The 27,622-nt window shown below is 30.8% G+C and overlaps 2 protein-coding genes across 2 annotated transcripts in view; one reads left to right on the forward strand and one right to left on the reverse strand.

Annotated features, from left to right (window-relative positions):
* Window positions 1–4,698, forward strand: part of LOC143225566 (G1/S-specific cyclin-D2-like) — a 35,631-nt gene extending 30,933 nt beyond the window's left edge. The window contains exon 5 of the mRNA XM_076455263.1: window positions 1,617–4,698. Within this exon, the coding sequence (XP_076311378.1) occupies window positions 1,617–1,766 (150 nt within the window). The 3' untranslated portion in view covers window positions 1,767–4,698. The remainder of the gene's footprint in view (window positions 1–1,616) is intronic.
* Window positions 4,699–10,455: 5,757 nt separating this feature from the next.
* Prosalpha6 (Proteasome alpha6 subunit) lies at window positions 10,456–25,612 on the reverse strand. The gene is made up of 8 exons (XM_076455264.1): window positions 25,453–25,612; window positions 24,022–24,168; window positions 21,469–21,572; window positions 18,289–18,377; window positions 14,175–14,245; window positions 11,947–12,076; window positions 11,421–11,572; window positions 10,456–10,705 (listed from the first exon to the last, which is right to left on the reverse strand). Exons 1-8 carry the CDS (start codon window positions 25,453–25,455, stop codon window positions 10,547–10,549), a joined length of 855 nt encoding a protein of 284 aa, XP_076311379.1. The 5' UTR covers window positions 25,456–25,612; the 3' UTR covers window positions 10,456–10,546.
* Window positions 25,613–27,622: the final 2,010 nt, after the last annotated feature.

A 27,622-nucleotide genomic window follows, 5' to 3' on the forward strand; every position in this document is an offset into this window, starting at 1 on the left:
TCTGTGATAAATTTGGCCGGCACTTTTACTCGAATATCTTTGGTCAAACCAGGAAATAATGGTGTGGAATTCTTGGAACTGGGAACTGAGTGATGGGGAGAGTCATTGTTAACGCTGTACCCCCCTCCGCCTCCTTGCCATGATTTTCTTAATCCCCGCGGGTATCCAGTGGCACATTCCATGTTTGTTCACTGTGAATTGACTTGAAATAAACAGTATTTTATCCGTTGAAATTTTAATAAGAAGAATAAAAATGGCTTTTCAGTAACAACTCTTTGTTGTTAATTATTTATTTTAACATATATTTCGCACAGTTATTTTTATTATATAAATCTCTTCATTGCATAAAATCCAAATTAAAGCTGTTATTAGGCCCGGCATGGCCAGGTCGGTTAAGGTGTTCGACTCGTAATCTGAGGGTCGTTGGTTTGAATCCCTGTCGCACCAAACATGCTCGCCCTTTCAGCCGTGAAGGCGTTATAACGTTACAATCAATCCCACTATTCGTTAGTAAACCAAAGAGTTGGCGGTGGGTGGTGATGACTAGTTGCCTTCCCTCTAGTCTTACACTGCTAAATTAGGGACGCCTAGCGCAGATAGCCCTTGAGTAGCTTTGCGCGAATTTCAAAACAAACAAACTGTTATTGTGTGCTTTTAAACAAGTGAATATAGTATACGTTTGAGTTAAAATAATTTTGTTGTAGAATTACCTTTTCTTTATAGTTGTCTGTTCTGAGCTTTTGGTCTGTATTGGAGAGACTTTGTTTATATAACGGCGATTTTTATTGTTGATGTTTTTATTTACTTTCAAAATTATATTATACTGGTAATCATTAAAACCTATAGAGAAAATGAAACCAATATTTAATTGGTTCTGTAGGATACTGAAAAGCTGGGATTTTTCTAGCCTTCTTATTTTCTTTATGCCGCGAGATATTGATTGGAACATATGGTTTGTTTGAATCCTTTCTATGATTCTTTGTGACTCCAGCTACCACCCATGGTGTACTAGGGTGCGGTTCTGGAGATGTAAAAAACTAGAAAAAAGTATCTTGGAGGTCATCTTAGCTTGAGGTCTAATCAGGACAGACCTTCTCTGGAAGTTGTTAGCTACACGCGGCGGCTTTTTTTCCTGAGGCTCCAGGGTGGTTCCGGAGTCAAACACTCGCCACTTTAACCATAAATAAACTCGACAACAAATCTCATCACACTTAGTTCTTGTTTTGCTCACTAAGTGACAAAGTAAATACGTCGCACAAGAGGGTCTCATGAGTTTTTAAGTATTCCAGGAATCTACGTTCTCATGGATGCTACCAACGTGAAAAAAAACAGCACGTTATATTCAGAGATGATAGAGTTCCACGTGCTCTTTGCATAATTTGGGGTGTAATTTTTATTACATCTATGGTAATGAGTTTGAAAAATACAAATTAAAAATATTGACAGTGTATTGTCATTCAGATAACAATCTAACATGTATTGGCATATTATTTGTTATTGTCAAAAAACATGTTTCATTTTTAAATTTATCTTCAATAATTTTATGATAAATAATTGGCTACTATTTAAAAACAAAAGTCTCTAGACTATATTTTTCCTTTTTTTTTCTGTTTTAGGATTGCCTACGCCATTGTCTGGAACAAATTGAAGGAATGGTTGCCATCCCATCCGAGAAACATTCAAACAAACTAATGACTGTGAAGAATACGAACAGGGAAAGTAGCAAACCACTTACTCCAACTGATGTCCAAGATGTCCATTTCTAAGATTGATTCTATTTTAACTGCCATCTGTCATAGACTTGCATTTTTTAACAGGCTTAGGCAGTCATCAGTAGTGCTGCCCTCTACACTTATCAGCACCCAAGTCCTAGTCATTTAGCGTATTTTTTGGGAAGAGAAAAATGACAGTGCAGCGTGTTGACTTGTTAGATTGTTGTCATTATGAACCACAAATCGACTGTTATTGCACGAAATCTGTGAGAAACGATTAAATAACTGCTGCCACGTTTAGGTTTTGGGACAAAACTAATTCTTCAAATACCTCTGATCAATTCCAACAATATTCCCAACTTTGTACAGTTCAAGCATTCCAGTTGTGTACAGGTCACTGTAAAAATAGCTGAAAATTCAAAAACCGCATCAAATATCAAATACACAGGTCTTAGGTATATTTTAAGTGCAACAAAATGCAATAATGTGTAAGAAGAGTTAGGTTGTTTGTTTTAGGTTTAGTGTAATAATGATTTACTTTTTGTGTATGTGGATTGTAATTAGTGTTAAAATGTAAGAGTAATAGAATTTTTGAAATGCATATGAAGGTAAGATAAAAAAATTACCCTTGACTGGTCAGGGATATTATTCATAAGAACGAACTCCACTATAGGCTTTGAAACCTTCTATACGCATTTTTCAGTTTGCGTATTAAAATTCGTGATATTATCGTGCTATGCTCTTTTTTTATTTGAAATTGTACTTAAGTTTGTGGATAGCTTTTTGTCATATTTAAATCAATAAACTTTCTCATATTGCCACGAGCTCTTTCTTTTTGTTTTTTAAAGCTTGATCCGTTTCTGTCATTAAAATTGAAATTTTAAACGACAAAGTAAATTTTGATATTCAGATTTTAAGTTATCAATGCTCAGTAATTACAATATAGGAGTCTCTCAGCTGCATTGAGAAAGTAATGCTTGTGTGATATAAGTGGAAGAAAATAATAATTTGTGATGATTTTCAATTTACATTATTACAATAACAGGGAAAACAAAGTATTGAATACTAAATTATGCTCAAATGTTTAAAAATAATAATTCAGGCTTCATTAGTAGTAAATTGCTCTAAAGATAAATTATGAATGTAAGTCATGGAGCACTTTTCAGCCATACACAGCATGTAACAGTCAAATGTTATCTAGTGTATCATCTGGTGTTTTGCGAAATTTGTTTTCAATGTTTGTAATAATAAGTATTAAATAACAAAGACAGTTGTAAGATACTCTAAATTTCCTAAATATATATTATTTTGAGATCAGTATAATATGACTTTACTGTATTACTTTTAGATTGTTTTAATATTATTTACAATTTTATTTTGTTCTTGGAAGTTGAAAAAAACAACAACCGGAATATAACCTTATCACGTGTATCAACTTTTAATCGAGCTTAAGTTTGATGACATTAATAATATCAGAAGCTGATAACAGATGCAGAAACTCTTTGACATGAAACGTCATAATGTAATTTTTGAATTCGTAAACACTAGGGCCGAGTTAAAAAATATTTAAAATACGAAAAGCTAATCAATATTTGCAAACAAAGAAGACTCTTACCGTAGAAATACAGCAATTATATTTAATAAAAGGAAAACTTCGACATGAATGGTAGCTATGGATATAAATCTCCCTTAGAAAGAAAGAACGCCAGTTTTATAGTTCTTGCTTACTTGTTCTAAATAAGTGTATACGTTGCGATAAAAGCTAACGAACGCACATCGAATATTAAAAGAGAAATAACTTCATCACACAGTAAATTAAATGATATGTGGTAAAATATAGGGACTATTTAGACAGCACCTATAAGTAAAAAGTTCAATTAATGTTCTTATGTTCGCAGAGATCATAGTTCTAGTCTGTTTAGTTTCCATTCTATTTTAAAACAAAAAAGATTTAGTTTGAAATTAATCGAATGCTAAAAAGATTAAATACATTTCTTGAAAGAAAAAGTTATAGACAGACTTTATTTCATTATTTTTTTCAAAATGTTTGTCTAGCAAAGTTGTATTTTAATATTGGATACATGGTGTTAATTGGTTTAAAAGCTCTTAATAATATGAATAAGATAGCTCTCCTTGTATAATTTAATTTCTTTATTATTTTAAAATAAAAATGTTTGAGCAACTTTCAACAAGGCTTGTTTTTGTAAATGTATTGTTCAACTTGTGGGCTTGATATGTTTATCCAGGTTATTATCGATCAGTTTCAAAAAAAGAAACTAAAGGAAAAGATTTATGTAAACATAAGTTTAAAACTGTTTTCTGCTTCGTTTAATTTTATTATTATGTATTCAACTTAATTTAAGTAGTGTAAGCACGTGAAAAAGTTTGCTAGGAAGGTTACCTTATTGGTAAGCTTGTAGAAGAAGTAGCCTTTATAAAGGCCCTTGTAAGTTTGTTCTTGAACGTTTTTGTTTATTAAGTAGCCCATATAGCGGGTTTTATGTATTTTTATATACATACTCAACTTTTCTTAATTGGGAACAGTTCAGAAAAACCAAAATATCCTTTAGTCATCTTGCATTCTTCTGGTGTATGTATACCTCATGGAACAGCATCTCTCAGGAATATTCAGGCTGTGAAGTTACTGTTGATTTCTCTGTATAATAGTGTCGTTCTTGCGACTCTTTGTAATTTTGTCTTTACTGATTTATTGTCTCAGCTTGCACACATTGTACTTAATTCTGCCCCCCCCCGTTTCCATTTAATATAAATTCATTTACGCCATTCATTTAGGAATAATATCAAAAATACATGTAGTAAGCTTGGGACAAGAAATAAATACACTCATGATTATCAAAGTTATAGCTTCCTATAGTTCATCACCCCTGTTTTTTTTTAATTATGTTCAGTTCCCCAAGTGCATTTCTTTGCCTTTCCTTTTATTGGGAGTTGTTATGTGTTGAATAAAGCTGCTTTCTAAACGAAATATATTGTCTTATTCACTGTTTCAAAAAGAACAAGAAAAAGAATCAGATGTCAAACTCCTTTACCACATTCTAAAGATCATTGTAATGTAAATATGTTGGTGCTTTTATTCAAGTAAATATGTTGTATTCAGCAAAAGAAACTGTTATTATTGTAAATTACTAATACCAAAATCTCAATAATCTTTAACATGGTATACGTTCGAAAGGTGTAACAAATAATTATTGCTATGATTATTTTATTTACTTTTACTTTAAAACTATTTTAAAAAATTACGTGAATACATTTTAAGATAAAGAATAAAACTAAGCCTAATTACTTTAAAGATCTTTTGCTAGTAGGTATAACAATATTTTACCACATTGAATTTTTAAAAATTACTCAAACAAAATTATCTGTGATTGAGATACATTTCGTCGCCCAAAAAAATTAATTTCAAACAATAATTTTACTTATATGAAATATTGTTTATTGTTAACATATTAATTAGATTATAATCTAAATAACACATAAAATTCATTTTTAGTTCAACGACTCCTACACCTTGTTATCTCACTTACTTTCATTTTCAGAAACTGAAATATCGAAATATTTTGTGTTAGATAATTATTATATATATATATTTCAAACGTTCAAAATCATTAGGATTATGACAGGAAAAACAAATTCTCATAAACTAGAATTTATCATGGATTTAAATATTTTGGTAAGTTTTCAAACAAAACGTTAATTTCTCGAACCGAATAAGTTATAAAACAGTTTAAAAATTAAATTTGAAATTATCGATTTACGTAATTGTTTAGAATAAAGTAGCTTATGTAATTCCTTTTTTTGGTAAACTGCGACCCTCGAATGTTTTATCAAACTTAATCTCACTAATTGAACTGGACGATGCGTTTTTTCCTTGTTAAACCCAAACAAGCTGCACACTGGAATATTTTTACTGTGCTTACCATAGCATCGATTAGTTTGTTTTGTTTTGAATTTCGCGCAAAGTTACAAGAGGGCTATCTGCGCTAGCCGTCCCTAATTGAGTTGTGTAAGACTAAAGGGAAGTCATCACCACCCACCACCAACCTTTGGGCTATTCTTTTACCAACAAATAGTGGGAATGATCGTCATATTGTAATGCCTCCACGGCTGAAAGAGAGACCATGTTTGGTGTGACGGGGAATCAAACCCACGATCCTCGGATTACGAGTCTAGTGCCTTAACCACCTGGCTATAATGAGCCGTCACTGGAATCGAAATCCGATTTTTAACGTTACAAGCTTTCAGACATAAAGCCAAGACGCTAGTCAGCTTCTAAGTTATGACTTAGTGATTAGTGAGACCTGCAGACGCAGAACTCAAGGTTCGAATTTCGATCCTGCTTTAAGTTATTAGAGCATTATAAAACTCATACTCAATTCCGTTATTTGGTTCAAAGAACCAGACAGATCCATATCGTACCCATGGTCAGTACTTCAACGCCAAGGACTGCACACGTGTCACAATGTCCTGTTCTGATTGAGCTTTAATTTCAATCTCGTTAACTTGTATATTTTTTCTTGTTTGGTGTATGTACACATACGTATGTGTATGTTTGAAAATAATTCAATATTACTGATAAAATATGTACTAAGTTGTTTATCAGCTGTTCAAACAACACTCTGCGAGAGCTATATAATAAGATATGTAAATGTATAATGCCAAAGTACCCAATCTTTTAAGACTGAGTGCTCTGCAATGGCCGCTCTAAAACTTTTTTTATTGTGAACAACAAACTGGTCATTAGTAACTTAAAATAGAGTGAGCTCATCATGTCAAAAACTAGTGCTTGTCATTTTGAAAAAGATAAAAATTACGACTAAATGATAATAAAACCGAACTATTAATTGTTGGTAATATATTATTTTCAAGGCATTCTAAAAAATAACACACACCAAATCTAAGGATATACAAATACGTATATATCTATACAGGTTAAATAAACAACAGTTGTAAAATCACTATATATTTTTTTTTATCTTGGACGGTGTTCTATAGAAAAGTTTCAGATAAAAACAAGAAAAAAGTTGAACTTATATACCTCTAAAGAGACAATAGTATTAATATCCAAAACAAGTTATGTAAAGGCGGAATGTACCTTAGTAGGTAGGGCTCTCATAACTCATAAAACACATCTTATGTTAGATTTAACCATTATTTGCTACATAAGGTCTATCTGCTCTAGCTCTTCCAAATTAAGCAGTGCAAGCCCAGAGGGAAGGCAGCTAGTCATCACCACTCACCGCCAACTCTTTAGGTACTCTTCCCCCCCAAAGATTAGTGGGATTGACCGTGACATTATAACGTCCCCACGGCTGCGAGCATATATGATGTAACGGAGATTCGAACCCGCCACCCACGGATTACGAGTCGAGCACCTTAACTACATGGCCACCGTTATTTGTAAATATTTATACGTGAAAAAATAAAAATACAAACTAATCCCACGTTTAAGATTATCATTCGTCAGCCTGCACCTAGTTGTGATAAGCTTGTTGATCTAAAGAAAAATATAAAAGTAGATTGCTACAATGATCCAATATGGGTAATAAATAAAACCTATCCCTGACATTTATCCTTGAAGCTTCCCTTCCTTTACTAAATTTGATCCTTCCACGTTTTAGATCATATTTTATTTTTATGCGCGATGTTTGTTTTTTTACTTGTATACCTTAAGTAACTCGTATTAGCTCAAAACAATCAATCATCTTCGAAATTTTCTTAAGCAAATATTTTGAGAAAGAACCCTATAATAAGCAAATTAAATACGTTCATTATTTATAAAAGTATAGGAGCTGCCATCTAGCAGCAAACATACAAGTTCACATTAGTATTCTTAGTGCCATGGCGTGATTAAAACAAACGTAGGCTCGGATTTTATTTATAATTATATATCTTTTATCACAGTTTACAATTACAAATACACATTCTTAACCACCCCTTTCCAATTATCTTGAGTAAACTGTTGATATCATTCTAGAGATGCGATTCTTATATGAATCCCCGAAACTTTAGTCTTTTTGTCAAATTAGAGGTCGGCCAGTATTTTCATAAGCCAAGCCAAGCCCTATTTGAAACAGTACCATCACAAATATAGTCAAACGGATTAATGTTAAATTTCAAGACGGAACGATAAATAATGTTCGAATTTCCCAGTCTAACATTTATTTTCAAACTTTCTTAATTTCCAGATAAAATCTTTTTAAACTCATAATTTTTAACATATTTACGACTTTTATCCAGTTTTCTAAACCTTAATTTTGCTCGCAATATTTAAAACGCTCTTTATGAAATATTTTTATCTAGCCAAACGATTTTAGTGTCAAAGAGGCTACAACAAAAGACCGTCCATTCTATAATTATCATCACCAAACGGGATTCCTGAATCACATAAACCCCTTCTAATCATCAAAGATTGTGTACCCTAAAATATATTTCCTGAATGACTTCACCTACAGCACAAGCCGTTAAATACCAAGTATCTTGTGTCATGAAAAATTAACTGCACTTAGTGAGTTTATGTTATCCTAATAATATTTTGTTACCATGGGTACTTCTTCCAAACATAATGCATGACGGGGTTATGTAGTTTACAAATTATTTTATGGTCACACATTCTGTATCCTAAAAAAAAATTACAAAATGGGTATTTATCATTGATCTACATTTCTACCATACTCCATCTTACATATAACCTTTTTTCCTTACAAATCTTTTTACTACAACAGATTCAACATCTTAAAAATTTATGTATTGCTTGTTTTATCCTCCCTCCCCCACAAGCCTTTATTATCAAGAATTTCGCACCTTTAAAATACATCCACTAAATTAGTTCTTATGATCTATAGTATACTCACTAAATGGGTTTACGTATTTTAACAACTTTTTTTCAAAGGAACCTGTATCCTACAAACTACAGAGGGAGCATCCATGAACTGACACTGAATATTGACTACTGTTCTGCAGTTAAATTTCCACTGCAGAACGTTTTGCATAATATATACTAAGGCCAATGTTATCTATCCCCATTAAATGCTTTCAAAAGTCCATTAACTGTGTGCAGGGAAAAATTCCAAATGGAAAATGACCATGAATGGTATAACATGAATTATGTTACAGTGTTTAAATCATGCAGAGGAACTGGCATGTTAGCTTGGATGTTTTGTCTGATGGAGCCTTGATTTATTGGCACTAAATCCATACAAAGATTTTTTGTTTGTTTATATGATGGATTTATTATGCATAAAATGGGCTAAACATAGTTCATGCATAGCTATCTTTAACTTTGAACTGTGGACAGGAGGGAATATAAGCAGTTAATAGCACCTTTACCATTTCTGGGCATGTATAAGAACAGCGGTTCGAGGATCTTGGGTTTGAGACATGGTGCTACAAAACATGCCCTATGCAGTGATGGTATAATAGAGACAAAAAATTAAGCTTGTAGTAAATAAAGTTCAGCTTCTTGTTTTTATCAACTTTCTGGATATTTACCTTATCATTATAGCTGTGACTTTCAACTAGGATAAATTCTTCAGAAAACTTTTACTGACATGCCACATGCCATTTTTAAAACTTTGTATTTCGAATAGGATATGTTTCATTGTTATAATCACACCTTCCCTCGCTTTATTAATAAGGATCAACACTACATATATTACTTTCTTGAAACATTAAAACTCCATGCCTTGGTTGCTTTTATAATCATGGAATAATTTCAAGTGGGAGTCCTGGGATGTTTACCTCCAAGAAGTGTTTTACTTTAGAGATCTGTACTTAAAAATTATATACATTTCAATTTAATTGCAACAAGAATATTGGGGATTGCCAGGGGCATGATGACTGGATATGTGTTTTGTTATCATAGGTTGTAAATAATCTGCTACATAAATCTGTTATTAAAGATCCTGTATGTTAGAAATATATGAATCAAATAAGCTCTTGTATTTCATAGATCTTTTATAAATAAAGAATTCTGTATTCTAAAAATAGCTCTGTCACAAAAGGTCACATATCACAAATTTTAAATGTATTTTTGGCATCCTGTACTCTTAACAGATTTATTTGAAGAGAAATATAACCTATAACATGTTTTAAAAAGCATTTGCATCTTAGAGAAACTTTCATCAGAAATGAGCAGGAAGGAATTAGTATCTCAGAAGCATCTGTGCCAGAAATGAAACCTTATCCTAGGAACACCTTTTTCAGAAATAAACCCTATGGGATGAGTCTGTATCATAAAACAATCTCTACTAGAAAAGAAACTATTCCTAGAAATAACCAAATTAGAGGGGAATGCGCATCTAAGAAAAAGAACAGTGCCAGAAAAGTGTGCAATGCTACCACAACAGACTATTATAAAAATGTACAATTTATTGATAATTAATTCAGAAAATTGATTATTAATTTTTTACATTAAACATACTAATGAATCTTGTTTTCCCTTAAAATAAAATAGTGTAATAATAACAGCATATTTAATATAGTTTTCTTCTCTATGGCATTTTTTGCTCATCAAACCACTTTTACACAGTTGTACAAGCAAAAATTATACTTTAAAAATAAAATACTTTACCTCATTTAAAAGAATGAACAAAGACAGATGATATAAGAAAAACGTTTATGTGGTAACCAGAGAAGTCTGTAAAGTATAAAAGGCAGTATAAAATGCCAATTGAATAAAATAGAACAATTAAAGCGAGATCCATGTAAAAACTAAGCCAGGCAGTTTTATTAGTTTTTAAAGACTTTATTTTGTTAACATATTTCCCTAGATCAAATCACTTAGAATAATAGTAAAGTCTGGATGTGACAGCAATTTAATCTACACTCATCCTCTCTTCTGTTGCTGTATCAGGTTGAGTCTCTGGGGGTGTAGGGCCAGATGGTCGGGGTTCTTTGTCTTCATCCATCCTTGAGGTTGAGCTGTCTGATGGAGGTGGATGGCGAGACCTTTCCTCACCTTCAATAGCTGCAAGCTGTTTCAACATGTTAAAGGTTTACGATTATCTAAATATTTATCAATTCTGCAAGACATTAAAGATCTTTTAATATAGTTTATTTTTCGTCTTTCAATGAAGTGAAATTTTTTTTCCTTACATTACAAACATATTTTTACACTGTTCATTACCAGTGGGGTCTCTGTATTCCATCATATTGAGTAATTTTATATTTTTGCCTGTTAGAACACTCAGTGTACAGAAAAGTTCAATAATTTTTTTCATGCAAAAATCAAGCAAATAAGTGATTTGACAGAAAGGGATTACTTGAATATTCCCGACATTTAAATCATTTTTCTTTATATGACCCATATGTTACTATAAATCCTGCAATCAATCACTAATTAATATTAATGAACTCACATGCAAGTTGATGTATAAACAGTTTAGAAAACTGTGTTTAAATTCTCACTAGTAATTCTAGGATTAATAAACTGTGTTGTATGTATTTTTATTTTTTTAGATGATATGAAATAGTTAGAAATGGCAAAGCCTGTCAAGAAAAATATCTTACTAACAAACAAAAATCAATCAACATCAATATTTTGTGTTAACTTGTTCTGTTGACATTTTTGTTCATTAGTAAAGTATAACTTCTAGAATGACAATGTGTGTAAATAAGTAATTTTGTGTTCTATGCTAAATTGTTTACCAACATAAAAAATCTTTTATTGTGGAAAACAGAAAAGGATACATAAGGAGCAACAGCATCATCTTCATAAATTGTAAAGTCCATTCCTTGTCCAACTATAGCAATAGAGACATTTTTGGTGTTGAGTTCCACCTCATTAGGGAGACATTCTCGTAGTGCTCTCAACCCATTTTTGACTAGCTCTTCTAGGTTATCTTGTTTAAAAAAGACATAATCACTAATAATATTTGAATAATTCTTCATTACATATATTTACATCAGTATGTTGAAACACCAACACAAACTCTAAAGATATTGTACGATAAATATTCTACATTGTTTAAATACCACAATGTTTAGGAAAGTTTAAGTGTTACAATAATTTTTAAGGCATTTAAAGAGGAAAAACAGACATTGATAAAATTTCCATAAAGGTACATTAGCTATGAATAATGATTTATTTTTTTACTCCTCTTGATAATGGCTCCATTAACCCTTTCACTGCAGTCCTAGCTGCAGTGAATAGTTTAATAGTTTGAAGAAATATTTCAGTTAGTGTCATTATTTGATATAAACTTTCTAATCTTACAGGTTTTAAACTCATCCAAGTGTTTCTCAAGGTAGGTACGAGCCGACTGAGAACGAGCTCCTATAGCCATGGATTTACAGTCAAAATAGTTAGCAGAAGGACAGGTCTGGTATATATGGGGCCCATGATCCTACAGTCATAAGAAAAATAGCATGGGAAATAATCAAGATAGTGTTCATAGATATTCTTATGTACTGTTAAAATAAAATTCATTGATATTGATGTGTGTGTGTATGTGTGTGTACAAAATACAAAAAATCAAACACACATGGCTCAATCAAGAACCAGAGATGTACAACCACTACATGATAAAGAAAAACTGAAAAGGCTGCTTTAGAATGGGAATAAAATGTATACTTGAAAGCAAAGTACTAGAACCAAAATATAAGTTATTAAAATGGTGATGACAGTGACTGAAAAACGTTTGGGATACAATCAAGCTATTTTTGCAGCTCTGTAGATTTGGTTGAAACTACTGGAGTTGGTGAATATAACTCAAACAGAAAGTCAGACATTTATTTCTCTATATGAAACATACATACATGAAAGTAGTTAGTAGTAACTCAGAGAATGTTCATTATCACCAGTACTTTTTAACATCTACTCTAAGGCAGTGGTGCAGGAAGAATGGGAAGAAGATGAAGGAGGTACAAAGAGTGAATGGGAAAAAAATTCAATGCAATCAATGCTAATGATATGGCTTCGTTGTATATTCTAAAAAAAATGTTACAAATTTTGGTAGAAAAATTTAATGAGACAGTAAAGGATTTAGTGATGAAGATCAATGAAAAAAAACAAGGATGATAAAAATTTCAAGATATTAAAATGAAAGAATGAACAACTATCAAGAAGGACAATGACTGCATGAGGAGCAGTTTTCTTATTTCAGGAGTATTTTAAGAGGAAAATAAAATATTCCACAGAAATAAAATCAAATACTACAATATGAAAAACAACCATTAGAAAAACGTTTTTTAACAAAATGATTGGGCAGAATACTGAAGAAGAGAGTGATTAACACCTGTGTATGAAGTGTAGAAATGAAGATTTTGAAGAAAGATGACATCAGAAGATTTGAAAGTTTGCAAGAGGATGGAGTAAATCAGTTGAATAGAAGTGAAGATAAGCAGAGAAGTACTGTAGATGGTGCAAGAGAAAAAGATTTGTTAAAAAATAATAAATTAAAAAAGAAATGAACTAGACAAGTTGGAAGAGATTGCCACTGCTAGATAGCTGAAATGGAAGAATACTGATGAAGAAATTGAAAACATACGTATTTCAGTTAGTACATTTTGACAGTATTAACACTGTTATTTGAACGTGTACCTTAAAGCTGTTCATAAAAAACAACAAGGGTTCTTGATAAAGCTCAAACATAGCTTCTACACTTAATTCAATTTTTGAACTTTTCTATAAGATATAACCTCATCCCTATGAAAGAGAAAATAATAAAATGCATAGAAGAATAATCAGATAAATACTTGATAACTTTAGATGAATGGGTATTAGATTTAATTTTTACACACTCATTTCTTTTTATCAGCTATTTAAAATTCAATGTACTGTCCAAGAACTGCAGTTCATAATTACTTTTTAATTTACCTTTTAAACAATACTTTTCCACCTTTCTTCTAAATGACTGTTTTAACATTTATTTCCTGATTAATCATCTAAATAATAAAAATTTATTAACCTCCTTCTGAATTTACATTCTAAAATGAAGTACCCATAGCTCTCTTTATTCTTGGCATATATTTTGTATGGAATTATAATTTTTAAACCTTTTTTATATATACATTACTTTGTATATATGAATTTGATTATTCCTATTTCTTAATTCAATTTCTAAGATATGAAATTTTATTTTTAGCCTCTTTTTATATCTTTAAAACACAAATATTAAACTTCTTTGATAATTTAACTAAGCATAAAATTTTAATAGTTCTTTATGTTTCACTGAAATACCAATTTATCTGTATTTCTTTCCTCATTTATTTTCTAAACGTAGACAAAGAAGAAAACACATAAAAGATAACTCTTTTCACATACATAGTGATAAACCTTTGTTAATCTGCCTCAACATAAATACTGACAAATAGTATAAAATTCTGTTAGAATCTGGAGAAAGAGCCAGTATAAAATATCTAACTCTTAAAAATGCACCTTAATTCTAAGAATTGCCAAACAACTAGGTTAAATTCAACATTTTAAAATATAAAAATACTTGCATCAAATCCTGCTACCAGTAATCCCACTCCATATGGTCTTCGATCATATCTCTGAGTACATGTCTGCATTTCTGAGAGTTGATGTAAAGAATGAATAACAAGTCACCTTTCATCAAGTATATGTTTATCAGTAATTCAGATGATTTCTTATTTCTATTTAAGGCATTAAACAATATACATCTAACTTAAGTGCAATGATAATAAAAAACAGAAAAAAGAAATTTCAACACCAAAAATATTGAATTAAAAACATCTTGTTAATAATAAACTAAAAGATACAAACAAAGTAAATTTGTACTCATGTTTCTCAAAATGCAACTTGTCTTCTTCCTAATATTTCCTTTACTATATTTGTTGTATAAATCTAAAAATATGTACAGATATGACTGCTATAAATAACTTCAATAATTAAGTAAAATTATATAACACTTTTTCAAAGGTCAATAAAACTAAAGCACATAGTATCATTAAAATATATTGCCAATTAAAACTTTCATAAAAAAACAACATAAAACTCTATTGAATATTCTCTATAAAACTTGATGGTTATTCAGAAAGCCATCATCAAAATCATCAAGGAATTACAATAAAAAACAATTTATACATCTTAAGAGGCGTGCATACATACAACTATTAAATAACTCATTTAGTCAACCTGTTACACCCTTTATTTTTAAAAAGATTTCCAAAAATTAGCTTTCATAATATGCAGATAATGACTTTCAAAGGTTCTTCAAAATCTAACTAATTTATATGATCAATCTAATTAACCATTATACTAATTCATAAAATGAACAGTTCTCATCAAATCTTCTGCCAAAGCTGATATATTAAATTTATCTATATAATTTAGACAAAATTACAAGGGCGTTTTTAGTCATATCACATTTACCATCTGGTCCTATTTTGACTTTGAGACCAATAATAAAATTCTTAGCTTATACGCAGGAAAACAAATTACACTATGGATGATTTGATTTTATGTATGTTACCTATTTGCATGAAAATACACTGGGCACATGATAAACATATCAATATACTATCTGAATCAGTGTTCTTATGAAATCTGGAACACTGCAACACTTCTAAACTATTACAATCCTTATTGTAAATCTTATCAATAATGTTACACTTAAGTTTAAATTTTCTATCAATCAAAAACACTAAAAAAATATTGAAATAATAACATTAAATGTTACATAGAGAACTTTAAAGCTTTAAAAACAAATGTAGAGACAAAAAAGAATTTTTGTGATAAGGAGAAACAAAAATTCATGTGCAACAGCATGAAAACAGGTTTCTGTTCAACATCACTGAGAGAAAACCTTTATCCCATTTTACAGTACTGTTCAAAAATTTCACATTAACATCCTTTTCAATTTTTAATGTCAATTGAATGTAAGAGCTGACAGAATTGGTATGGTTTTTAAAATCGACTAATGTATCATTACAATGCCAATACAACCATGATATTAAAGTCCATGATTTATGTAATAATTTATGTAAACTAGCTATGGTCAAGACATGTAAATGACATGTTTCTTGCAAATTCCAATAATTAGTTATAGTGAATACAAATAGTTCTTTAATTACTGTTTTACACATTATTCAATACATTTGAACAAATAGCAGAGTGTAAAAGAATTTTAGTGAAATGAAACTAACTATACATGAATAACACTTTGAAAACAATGTAATTATAGAAGATTGTACCCATGAAAAATTAACATAAAATGGTATATGTCTAAAAAAATTAACCTAGAAGTAGTTGTTAATTGAGAATCATGCCTTTTTCACTCCTATTAATCATATAACATCCAATCAATAATGAACATATAAATAATAAATACATTTAACACAGTTAGTATTCACTCCAGAAAAGCATGTAAAAAAAGTACAATATTTCATCATAAATCATGACACTTATTAAAAATCAAAATATACAAATAATGCTTTGTTTTGAAATATGTGAAGGCTTTTATTTACTTTTGTTATCATTGCTTATGACTCAGTCATATTCAGTATCTTAAAATATGTAATATATAAAGCTAAGTTTGTGTCTATTTATTTGCACCTTTCAGTCCTTGTTATAGTAGGCCTATAAAGATATGTAATTAGTGTGCTCATGTTAAACATCTGTGACATCACATTTTTAGTATCAATGAAAACTTTGTAATATAATTCTTCCACAAAAGATGGACCTAAATTTTGGTCTGATTAAATTGAAATAATGTTAAAAAAAATCTGTGTGTATTTTATAGAGGTATGTGTTGCCATTGTGATCTCAAAATAAAAATTCATCGAATGCTGTTGTGTCTACTTACTTTGTTATAGACAAGTTTACCTGTGAAATTCTCCAAACCTCAGTTGGTTTTATTCACTTTATTTTGGAAGGGAAGATGGGTAGTTATGTTTGATAAATATTTCTGATGCTCATACTGTACCTCAGAGTAAAATCTGAGAAAAAGAAAGAACAATTCTAACTGTTCATCACAAGCAGTAAAATGTATGCAACAAATGTGACAAAATGACTCTACAAGAGAAACATGTCTTGACAACAAATGAAAAAGACAAGATACTCATCAACAAGCCTAAACTGAACAAGAGACAGCAGCCACATGCAATGCAGAGCACCATTTGCAAGGACACAAAACTTTTATCAGGAAATAAATAAGGCTATCGTTCTAAAGGGGATGTGGGTGTGATCCATACATTTAAGATTTAATTTATTTTCTTTAATTTTTATGCTCTTAAGCCATTTATCTCACAGAAAATACAACCATCTGACATGTATTATTGCAAAAAAAACAAAATTTGATCCTCTCTGTTTAAAAGCAGCTAAACATCAATCTCTATTCAGACAAGTAAACAAGTATTATGTATAAAACTAGTAATGTGGTAAGTCCAATAGTGATACTTGTACACAGTTAATATCAAATGCACTTAAACTGTCTTTTCACCAGCCATCAATAAAAATAACTGCTCCAGTGCTTTCAGTCACTTATACTAAGTGTCTGTGAACTTGAAACAAATTGAGGAAATTCTTGTTGCTATACTGATCATTAAAAGCACAAAACAAGCACTTTTATTACCAAAGAACAATTTCACAACACTATTTTCATAAACAAATAGATATTTAACTGGTAAAAGTACAATTTTTTATCATATTATTTTCAATTAAAAAGTGATTCATTTTAATCATCAATTTAAATGATGCATATTGCAACATGTTAGGCCTACCACTACAGTTGTCACAAAAACTGTAGATGTAGAATTTTGAGGGAAGGAGATAAGTATGCTGTTGTCAGTATATTGTAGCATTTTTAAGTAAAAATTTTAATCTCATTTTATTATTTTATTAAGGCCTCAGTATGCTTCATTACAGGATTCATAGAGACTTTATAAAAACAAAAATTCCAAACACTTTACACAACCCATACTTAAATGTCCAGGACTTGACTGTATAGGGTTTCATGATGCAAAAAACTTGCAGTGGGTGAGAAATAAAAGCATATAATTTGATGACCAACCTTTTACCTGAACTAAGTTTATTATTTAAAGTTTTTTAATCATTGAAACTGAAATTTAAGGACTTTGGTAGAACCATGACAACCATGAGTAATTTTCTTGATAATTACTCAAATTCTTGATGCATTTTCTATATATTTCCAAGATTTAAAGGACCTGTGTGAATCATATACAAGTATGTGAACTTGAGTTGTTTTTTTAGATCAATAACTTTTGTCACACAGTTTAATCACCATGGACTGACACTATTTGCAAAAGTAAATCTGGATATGCATTTCTAAAAAACAATAATCATATATATTTACATAAAACTTATGTTCTGTGTCTACATAATTTAATCTTATTATAAACATCTCTTAATTCAAGAGTTATAACAGTTTTCTTACAAAAATATTTGAATCATATGAAATTAATTTTTTTTGTTACTCGAGTCCAAATGTTTGTACAAGATAATTACCTACTGCAACTTACTAACATACTAATCTAATAAGGTCATTGGAAGCTTCATGACAATGCAAAGCACCAGGGCTATCTGCAACATCTTATTAAGAAGTACCAACTTTAAACTAATATCTAAAAAGGATACTGTTTCCTAAGATAGACACTAAACGGTTGATTGGCAGAGGTGAATCAAGTGCATAACGATTGTTCAAACATTCAGCCCTCATAAACTTGCTGAAAGGGAAAAATTAATTTTTAGTTATTTACAGTAGTAAGAATATTGAATTAATGAAAAAGCAGAAATATATTTTAATAGCAGAATAACTGGATATGAAGAAACAAAACTAATTCTACATTATATAGACTGAATTACTAGTTGCTATTATATTAGTCATCAAAAGAATTTCCTCTTCATTTTGTGAACTCTTGTCCTCAGTATTTTTTAATGGTTGTAAGGTATTTTCTCAACAATACAATACATCACACTTTGCACATACACTTGTAAGGATCTCTATCCTACTTATATTTTTTTTCTGTCCAGTACAACTGAAAATGGATGATGTCTACCTACATATATTTATCTATTTAAGCCCCCATACTGATGTTAGGAAAATGATGATTCATTTAAGTGTCACTATTACTTGGATAACTGATTACAGCTCAATTTGAAGCCCAAACTGATTCACAATCTTCCTATCCATTACTCAGTGTTTCTTCTTCACTCACTTAGATATTATCAGTGGCAAATGGTGTCTGTTTCTAAACCTATGTGTAAAGGCAGGAATGTTAATATGCTAGCTCACCCAAATTATTTCAAGTAGTTTGTTCTTAAATAGAGGACTGATTTAATAATCTACTCATCTTCAGTCAATGAGAGCAATCAAATCTCAAGACAAAGGAAAATAAAGTTTTAGTTAATCCTGATATGTGTCAGCCCCACAATGTGACATTATCAGTTCTTAACCATTGAGAGACAAACTAGTTAATCATTTACAAATCAGCTCAAGCATCATGAGTAAATAGTTAGAAATATTTCATATTTGGACACTATTTGAAAGGTATATATAAAATGATATCTGTCTCAAGTCATAAGGAAAAACCTAATGCTTATGAGTCACAGTTGTTTACAAAAAAAGAAATATACAAGATTCTTCATAAACACAACACATTGGAGAATACAATAAGATTATTTTGATCACCCTGTAAACCTAATGTATACCAAAAGAGGTTGAATCCAGGAGCAAAAACTAACACATAAAAATAGAAGAGTCTCAAGGATGACAAAAGCAGATATATCATAAGGAAAAACCTACAGGTGATCTTGTGGAAAACCCCATCTCTGTAAAATGACTGAAAAGTAATAATTTCCATGGCCATTAAACAAAATTGTTGAAATGTTGATCCTGCTCTGTGGTGAGTGGTGCCTGTCCAGGAAAAAAAAAAGAGATGTATTCCTAAAAATATAAGAGGTATGTATACAAAAAGGTAACTTACCCAGTCACAGTCCCACAAAAGAATGAAGGATGGTAATGGGAAAAGATAGCACCCTGACAAGGTAGAAACAGTTCCCCATAACAAATGATGGAAGATAAACATAATAGGTGTAGTCCCAGCAGTTGAAAGAAGAAATACCTCCAACATAAAACAGGGGTGAGATGCAGGTAAAAGTGAAGGTTTGTGATTAGAATGAAAGCACCAGGAATTGATTAAGGAGAAAAGGAAAATAATATCACAAACAAAGGAGTGATGACAGGGAATGAAACAGTAAGAAAGGGAACTGACAGAAGAAAGCCTTGAATGATGAAGCAATCCAGAGCATGTATGGGATAAAGACAACACAGATCTGACTGGGAAAAAAGATGGGAAATGAAAGAAAATTAAAAAGAAGGAAAAAAGAACATGTTACAAAGGCCACCAGTGTGAAGTAGAAGAAAACTAACCCAGAACTGAAAGAACAGATTGAGCTGAAGCGGCTGAGAAAACCTTTTCTGTGTCGGCCAAGAAGGAGCAATCAGACAGGCAAGGATGAAAGAAATCACCAGAGGAAGATGACAAGTGGGATAAGAAATTAAATGTATAAGGTGCTGTAAATCATGTCTGAATACATAAACAGCCAAAGCAAGTAGATAAGGAATCAGATATAAAGACATACAGATCTGATACAAGCTCAAAAGACTGGTATCCAACCCCATGGTGAATAAACCTAAGGCAATGCCATGCAGGATGAAAAACATGAATATAGGCATAATACAAAAATGTTAACCTTAGACATCCTCAGTTCTGGAGAAATGGCCCACAGAGTGTGATAAAAGACAACATATAGAAAGGAAAGAATGAAGAAGTTATATAGGAGGAACAAATTAAACACAGTACTTTAATCTGCATCGAGAATATACAACCAATGAAGGAACTCTTTGATGTAGGGCAGGTAAATCATGGGAAGGTGCCAAACATGAAACATGAATGAAGAATGCAATGGCTAAAGAGACAAAAGAGCTACTTAAAAAAGAAAAAAAAGCTACACAGATACCCCATATGAAAATAAAGTCACAGGAGTAACCCCCCCAAAAAAAAAGAAAAAAAGGAACCAGCCAAGGAAAAGAGCTGCCCAAAAGTCTCAATTAGAAGTGGAAGGGAAACAAAATTGTTACAAGACAGTGTCTTAACCAAGAAGATTTCCAAAACAAAAAAGCCACATATGTAGGAAATGAGCCAAAGATGACAATCACCCCAAGCTGGATGTGAGGAGGAAGAAGGTATTCCACAAAAATTCTCAATAGGCAAAACACCACTGAAACTGGACATATTTTAACTTTGGTAAAATAGTTAAAATTAATACTGATATTTGAAAAGAAAACATAAGGAAAGTTTATACATGTAAATAACACAGATATATATTACTTAACAATTAATACATTAAAAGATAATTACAACAAAGTCTGTAAATTTTAGAGAAGAAAAACAGATTTTCTTGCTAGTAGCAAACCAAAAGTTGCTAGATAGATATAAAATTAACTAGCAACCATTTCAATAGTTATCTACCTAACTGTACATAAACTTTCATTATGCAAAAAAGTCATTACAAATGCTTCAACATGAAATGATGTAACTAATGTCTTTTTGTAATTCATTTAAAAAATTTATATTTTATACAAAATGTGTATTCAAGTTTAGTTTATCTTTTGCAGCATTAATTTTGTTTTAATTCCTATATTTTATTTCAAAAATACTAATAATTTTATATTATTAATTACTGTAAAAGGTAATTACTTAATGTAGCCACTGTGCTTATTAAATTAAAAAAACATTTGATTTTTTACTTTACCTCAAAATTCTAGCATCTGCAGTTAAACCTGCAATAGACATTCCAACATGACTATCAATGGGGATGATTTTTTTCTGATGTGCTGATAGTTCAGAAGATGCTCTCTAAGAAAGAATATCAACTTATGATAGTTTTCATTTAGAAGACATAATTAGAAAATTATCAGCATCCTAGAAAATATAAATGTATGATGTAATTACAAAATAGTATTACCAATGTTCTTTGTCTATTTCCAAGTGTTCAGCAAAGCTGCAGAAATGTCATGTACCCAATGTGTACATGCTCAAAATTATCTAATAAATGCATATTTTCCTCCAAAAGGAAATATTTCCATAAAAAAAAAGAAAAATAAAGCAAAAGAAAAAATTCCAAAATTGTCTGTGTTTGGAATGTGTAAAGAGTATCTTTGTACTGAATTCCATGTAAGATGGTCAAAACAAGGCTAAGTAATTGACCAAAACCCCTAAACCTTTAATTTTGAACCCCTCCTAAAATGACCAAAAATGGTCATATCTCATATTTACCAACCTGTAAAAAAGCATCTTTGTACCAAATGCCATGTAAGTTGGTCAAAATACAGTGGAGTAATTGTCAGAAAAAACACCCCTAAAATTATGCTTTTTTGTGCCATCTTAACCCCTATATCCATAGTTACTAAAAATAAACAAATTCACCATTTCTTGTTTATAAATGTGTGGAAAGAGCAGAAAATTATATTTGTACCAAATTCTGTGCAACTTGGCCAAGCAATGTTAAAATTTGAGTTACATCCTTTTAAAGTTATGGATATTAAAGATAATAGCAAGGAGATTGATTCTATTCAGGTTTCTGTCATTGGATATAAAGGGAAAAGGCTTTTAGTGGGAATTTGTTACAAACCACCAAATGACATTGATGAAATTAGTGTGAAATTTTACAATGAAGTAAAGACTTCAGTTGTCAATAAAGTTATAATTATGGATGATTTTCATTTCAAGCATATAGATTGGAAAATGTTAGTCAAACCATGATGGAGAAAGGTTTTTTGAAACTATTCAGGATAGCTTTCTTCACCAACTATTCAAGGAACATACTAGAAACAATGCTATTTTAGTTTTATTGTTTATCTGAAATATGATAATGATCAAGATGGTACAAAATGGGGAACATTTTGGTACAAGTGATCATTGCTCCATTAGGTTTGTTGTTTTGCTGCATAAGAAGATAAAGAATAACAATATTTAATTTAAATATTTCAAAAGAGCAAATTTTAAATGAATACGACAAAAATTATCTGTTGCGAACTGGGCAACTGGATTATTTGGAGAGACTGATCAGATATGAAATTTTTTAAATATTCATGGTAAACATATTTCTTATGGAAAGGGTAGCTGCAAGAAAAAAACAGGTTGTCTCACAAAGAGTTTAAGAGATAAAATTAAAGAAAGCTTCATAAATTTAAGAAATTTAAATTGACTGGTATGACAGGATACCTAGAAGATAATAGAATATCAAGAAAGTTGGTAAAACAGGAAATTAGGACATCAAAAAGGATATTTAAGAATTAACAATAAGGATTTTTTAAAGAACATTAAAGATAAACAAAATGTTAGAATAGAGGTAGGACCCTTGAAGGATGATAAAGGAAGGCTAGATTACCCAATTTTGCTTTTCCTTTGTTTTTTGTTTTTACTGATGAAGATTTAAGCAGTATTCCACATCTTTAACAGTTGATAAAAGAAAACAAGATCAAACATGATTACTGCATTAATTCTGAACTGGTTAACAAAAAACTAGAATAGTTACAAAAGTGATAAGGGGCCAGATAATATTTGCCCAAGGATTTTCAAGGTGGTTAAAGGTTGGATATGTCAGCCATTTACTACTGTTTTTTCTGTCAGTCCTTGAATAGTGGACAGGCAGCAGATAATTGGAAGTTAGTTATGGTAACTCCTTTTTCTGAGGTAGGTGATAAAAATTGTCCAAGTAATCACAGACTTATTAGTCTTACACCAGTTGTGGGAAAAGTTTTGGAAAGTCTGTTAAAAATGCTTTGCAAAATCATTTAACAAAGTTTAGAATTTTGTTGGACAATCAACATAGTTTCACTAAGGGAAAACCTTGCCTTACAAATCTTTTGACGTTCTTAGAAAAGGTTCCTGCTTATGCAGATGATGGTAAGGGTGTAGAGATTTGGTGTATCTGGATTTTCAGAAAGCATTTGCAAGGTGCCACATAAAATGCTTGTAAAAATTTGTTTCTATAGGTGTAGGGAATAAGTTTGCAAAATAGACAGAAGTGGTTTGATGGAAGAAAGCAAAGGGTTGTTACAAATGGAGTACCTCAGAACTCAATCTTTTTTGTTAAAAAGAAATTATAAAAGTAAACGTATAAATATATCTCTTCCAGTTAATGATCAATTTCTATTTCTTAAGTCTATAAGCCATCTATTAATATCAAGAAAATTTACACTGAAAGATCCATTACAGAGTAATATTACAAACATTACTACCTTTTCTTAACTTTAAACATTTATAGTCAAATCTCCTAAATAAAGAACTAAAATTACAGTACCTTCAATGCCAACAGAACAGCATGAGTATTGTTTTTTAAACCAACAGTAGCTGACCCTTGTTTTACTGCTTCCATTGCATATTCTACTTGATGAAGCCTCCCTTGTGGGCTCCACACTGTTACATCATTGTCATACTGATTACGAAACTGTAAAAGAACAGAGAAAATAGTCCTATTTGAAAATATCAAAAATTAAGCAGGGCTTATAGATCACCAATGTGTATGTCTAAAAACCTTGCACCTTAATGTGAAACATCTTTTCTACTCAATAAAAACTTGAATAAAATAGCAGAATTATTGTACTGACTTTTTCATGATAGATATTTTTCTCTCAAGTTTTCACTTTAAAAAATTTCTTTGATATGTTTACAGGGAAATATATCACCATAATTTTTATAAGTAAAACAATTTTTTTTAAATTTACAATTGCCAATATACTTAGAAGTCCTATAAATATACATAAAAAATAATAGCTGGCAGTAATATCTACCTGCATTTAGAGCATTCTGTTTACAATACAGTAAATAGTAAGTACCATAATAGCATTAGTTGCTTAATTTTTTACCATCTACATTTACTAGATTAATATGTAATTCTAATTCCAAGTTAATATTTTGTTTAATTTTAGAAAATGCTAAATACAAAGAGTTAATGAAAATTATTTTTCAACGTACAGCAAAGGTACTCCTTAATAAATGAAAATTGATAAGCTTGTAAAATCATAAAAGGTACTATGAAATTGATGATACTAAAGTTTATAGGAATAAACAAAATAAAATAGAATTTAATATACTACCTAGTTATTTTGAAGATAGTTTCAAAGTTCATATAATAAACGTTTTAGAAAAAAATTAGGACTATTGTTTTGTAATATGGAAAGATGAAAGTAATTTTGGGAGTCACAAAACTGACTGAATAAATTAATAAAGGGCAGAAATAACAGAAGAGTATAATATAATAATGTTTTGTCTAAAATGGTTTACAAATACATTTTAAGCAAGTTCTTTGTGCTTCAGTTTTCACAAATATAATATACGGAATATTCATACCATTATAATTGTTAAATAATAAGCTAAACTACTGAGAAAAATTACAACTACTACTACTACTATTTTTAACTGTAGTATAGTTGATAACATTCACTAATGCTGAGATACTAACATACAGCTGTTCCCGAGTTAGATCACTTGCTACAAGTTGCAACTGTTTATAACATTAAAGGTTTTACTCTGATAACATTGGCTGTGTTACCTGTATGTTACTATTACATAACATTAATAATTAACTTAGTTTCGATTTCATATTGTTTTAAAATATTATAATTAGACCATTTGAATGCAGTCTTAACTAAGTAATGTACGTACGTTCAGATAGGTTTACACTTAACTATCAAATTTAAAACAAAGTTAAATAAAGTATCTTTAATAGTACCATTGTCTTCCTTCTAGAAAATTCCTCACAATAGTTCAAAAACTTTGCTAACAATAATATTACTACTACTTCTCTATTGGCACTATAAAAAGTTAGAAAACTCAACCCTAACGTTAGTATCACTGCGATGACAACGCTGGTTCGACAGTAGTAACACCACCTAAAGGATTTTTTGTTGGATATTTAGTATACATAGGCCTGCGAATTTAAACTTCATAAAAGTCGTTACAGTTTTAATAACGGATTTTACATAATTCAGCTACACAGATTAAGAAAACGATATTGATTTTTTTTTATCACGTAAGGGTTTTTACAAATATGGAAGAAAATTTCTTACTTAGAAAAAATGATTATTCCTTTCACAACAATTAACGCTTTTTATTATTGAATTTGTTAACAAAAAAGAAGTGGGAGCGTAATAATGGTACGGTCAGTCCCACTATTCGTGGTAAAAGAGTAGCCCAAGAGTTGGCAGTGAGTGGTGATGACTAGCTGCCTTCCCTCTAGTCTTACACTGCTGAATTAGGGACGGCTAGCACAGATAGCCCTCTTGTAGCTTTGCGCGAATTTCAAACACAAACAAACAGAAAACAAAACTGAAGGAAAATGAAGAACATTGATATGAAATGAATATGCATCCTCATTCAAACTTACTTTCTTGTGTGTGAACTCTACGTCTTTTATTCTTAAAACTACGTCTTCTGATCTTTCTTTTATATCTTATGTCTGAAACATCGCGTTTCAATAATCATCAGTAACCAGCTATTACGCTGATGTTTAATGTCTCGTCTCCATTTCACTGATGTCTTAATGAAACCTTTTTCGTTGTTCTTCGCTGACGACATCGAGATTTTCAGGAAAATATTTAATGTAAGTAATTAGTGTAAGAAATAAAGTTTCAAGCTCATATTAAAACCCATCTCTATCAATTTATCGAGCATGTTATTAGCAATATTTTCGTAATTTTGGTTCTTGTTTTTGCCTAAAAAATTATCAATAACGTCTTTAAAGAAAATCCAAATTTCATCCAAAGTCAAGTTCCTCGTCTAAGGCCCAACAAAAACCTCATCTTTAAGTTTCTCTTCTGAAAGAGCTGGGAATTCCAACGTAGATATTTGAAACAGTTGCAATCTTTGTCTAAGGTCTTAACAAACTGTTTAATAAAGTCTAGTGTTATGTAAGAAGGAGATAACAGTACTTTGTTCTTTGTGTCACCCAAGCTTTCACATTCAATGTTTTTCGATCCTTGTATCAGATTGACTCTGCGTGACCAATGCTAATTTCATGCTCTACTATCCATACACATAAAAACATGTAAACTTCATATAACTAAACTGTTCACCCAACAACAAAAAAGAATGTCTAGGTTACCACAAAACAGACAACCATAATCTTTGTATTTAACTTTATTAAGAAGTTCGAGATCTTCGTATATTTCTTTAAAGTAAACCGAATGAGAAAATAGGAACAGATACACATATGTTACTATAATGAAGGAGAAGTTCAAAGATTGCAGCTTTTACTTAATTCAGCAATATTGTTCAAATTAACCAGTGAACCCTCTGGTCAAAAATATAGTATAAATGCTTTCTGTACCAGTAAATAGATGTCGCTGAAAAAAGTAAGTTCTCAGCCCGAAGTGTGGATCCCAAAATCCCTGAAGAATCCTTTGAGAGGCTCTTATTTCTCACAAAGTCATTAATCTCACTTATGTAAAATTTTGTGGTGCCCCAGACGTTTCAGGTTGAAAACGATTCATATCATTATTTCTATTGACATCAGATTCAGAATACGATGAAATTGTATCATGCGTTGTTTGTAATTAGTCTCCCACTAGTACAGCGGTAAGTCTATGGATTTACAACGCTAAAATCGGGGGTTTGATTTCCTCAGTCGACCCAGCTGATAACCCAATGTGGCTTTGTCATATGAAAACGCACACACACGTTTGTAATTAAGCATAAAGCTACACAATGGGTTATCTGGACTCTGCCTACCACGGGTATCGAAACCCGGATTCTAACGTTGTAAGTCCGTAGCCATACCGCTGTACCACTGGGAAGCTGTTTCAAGTGTTTCTGATGGAACAGGTACAGATAAATCGGGTCCAAGAGCAGCAGGTTTTATAGCAAATTGTAGGTTCAGATAAGAATTTTTCTTTTTATTTCGA

This window comes from Tachypleus tridentatus, chromosome 9, assembly GCF_004210375.1.
Source record: "Tachypleus tridentatus isolate NWPU-2018 chromosome 9, ASM421037v1, whole genome shotgun sequence".
NCBI lineage: Eukaryota > Metazoa > Arthropoda > Merostomata > Xiphosura > Limulidae > Tachypleus > Tachypleus tridentatus.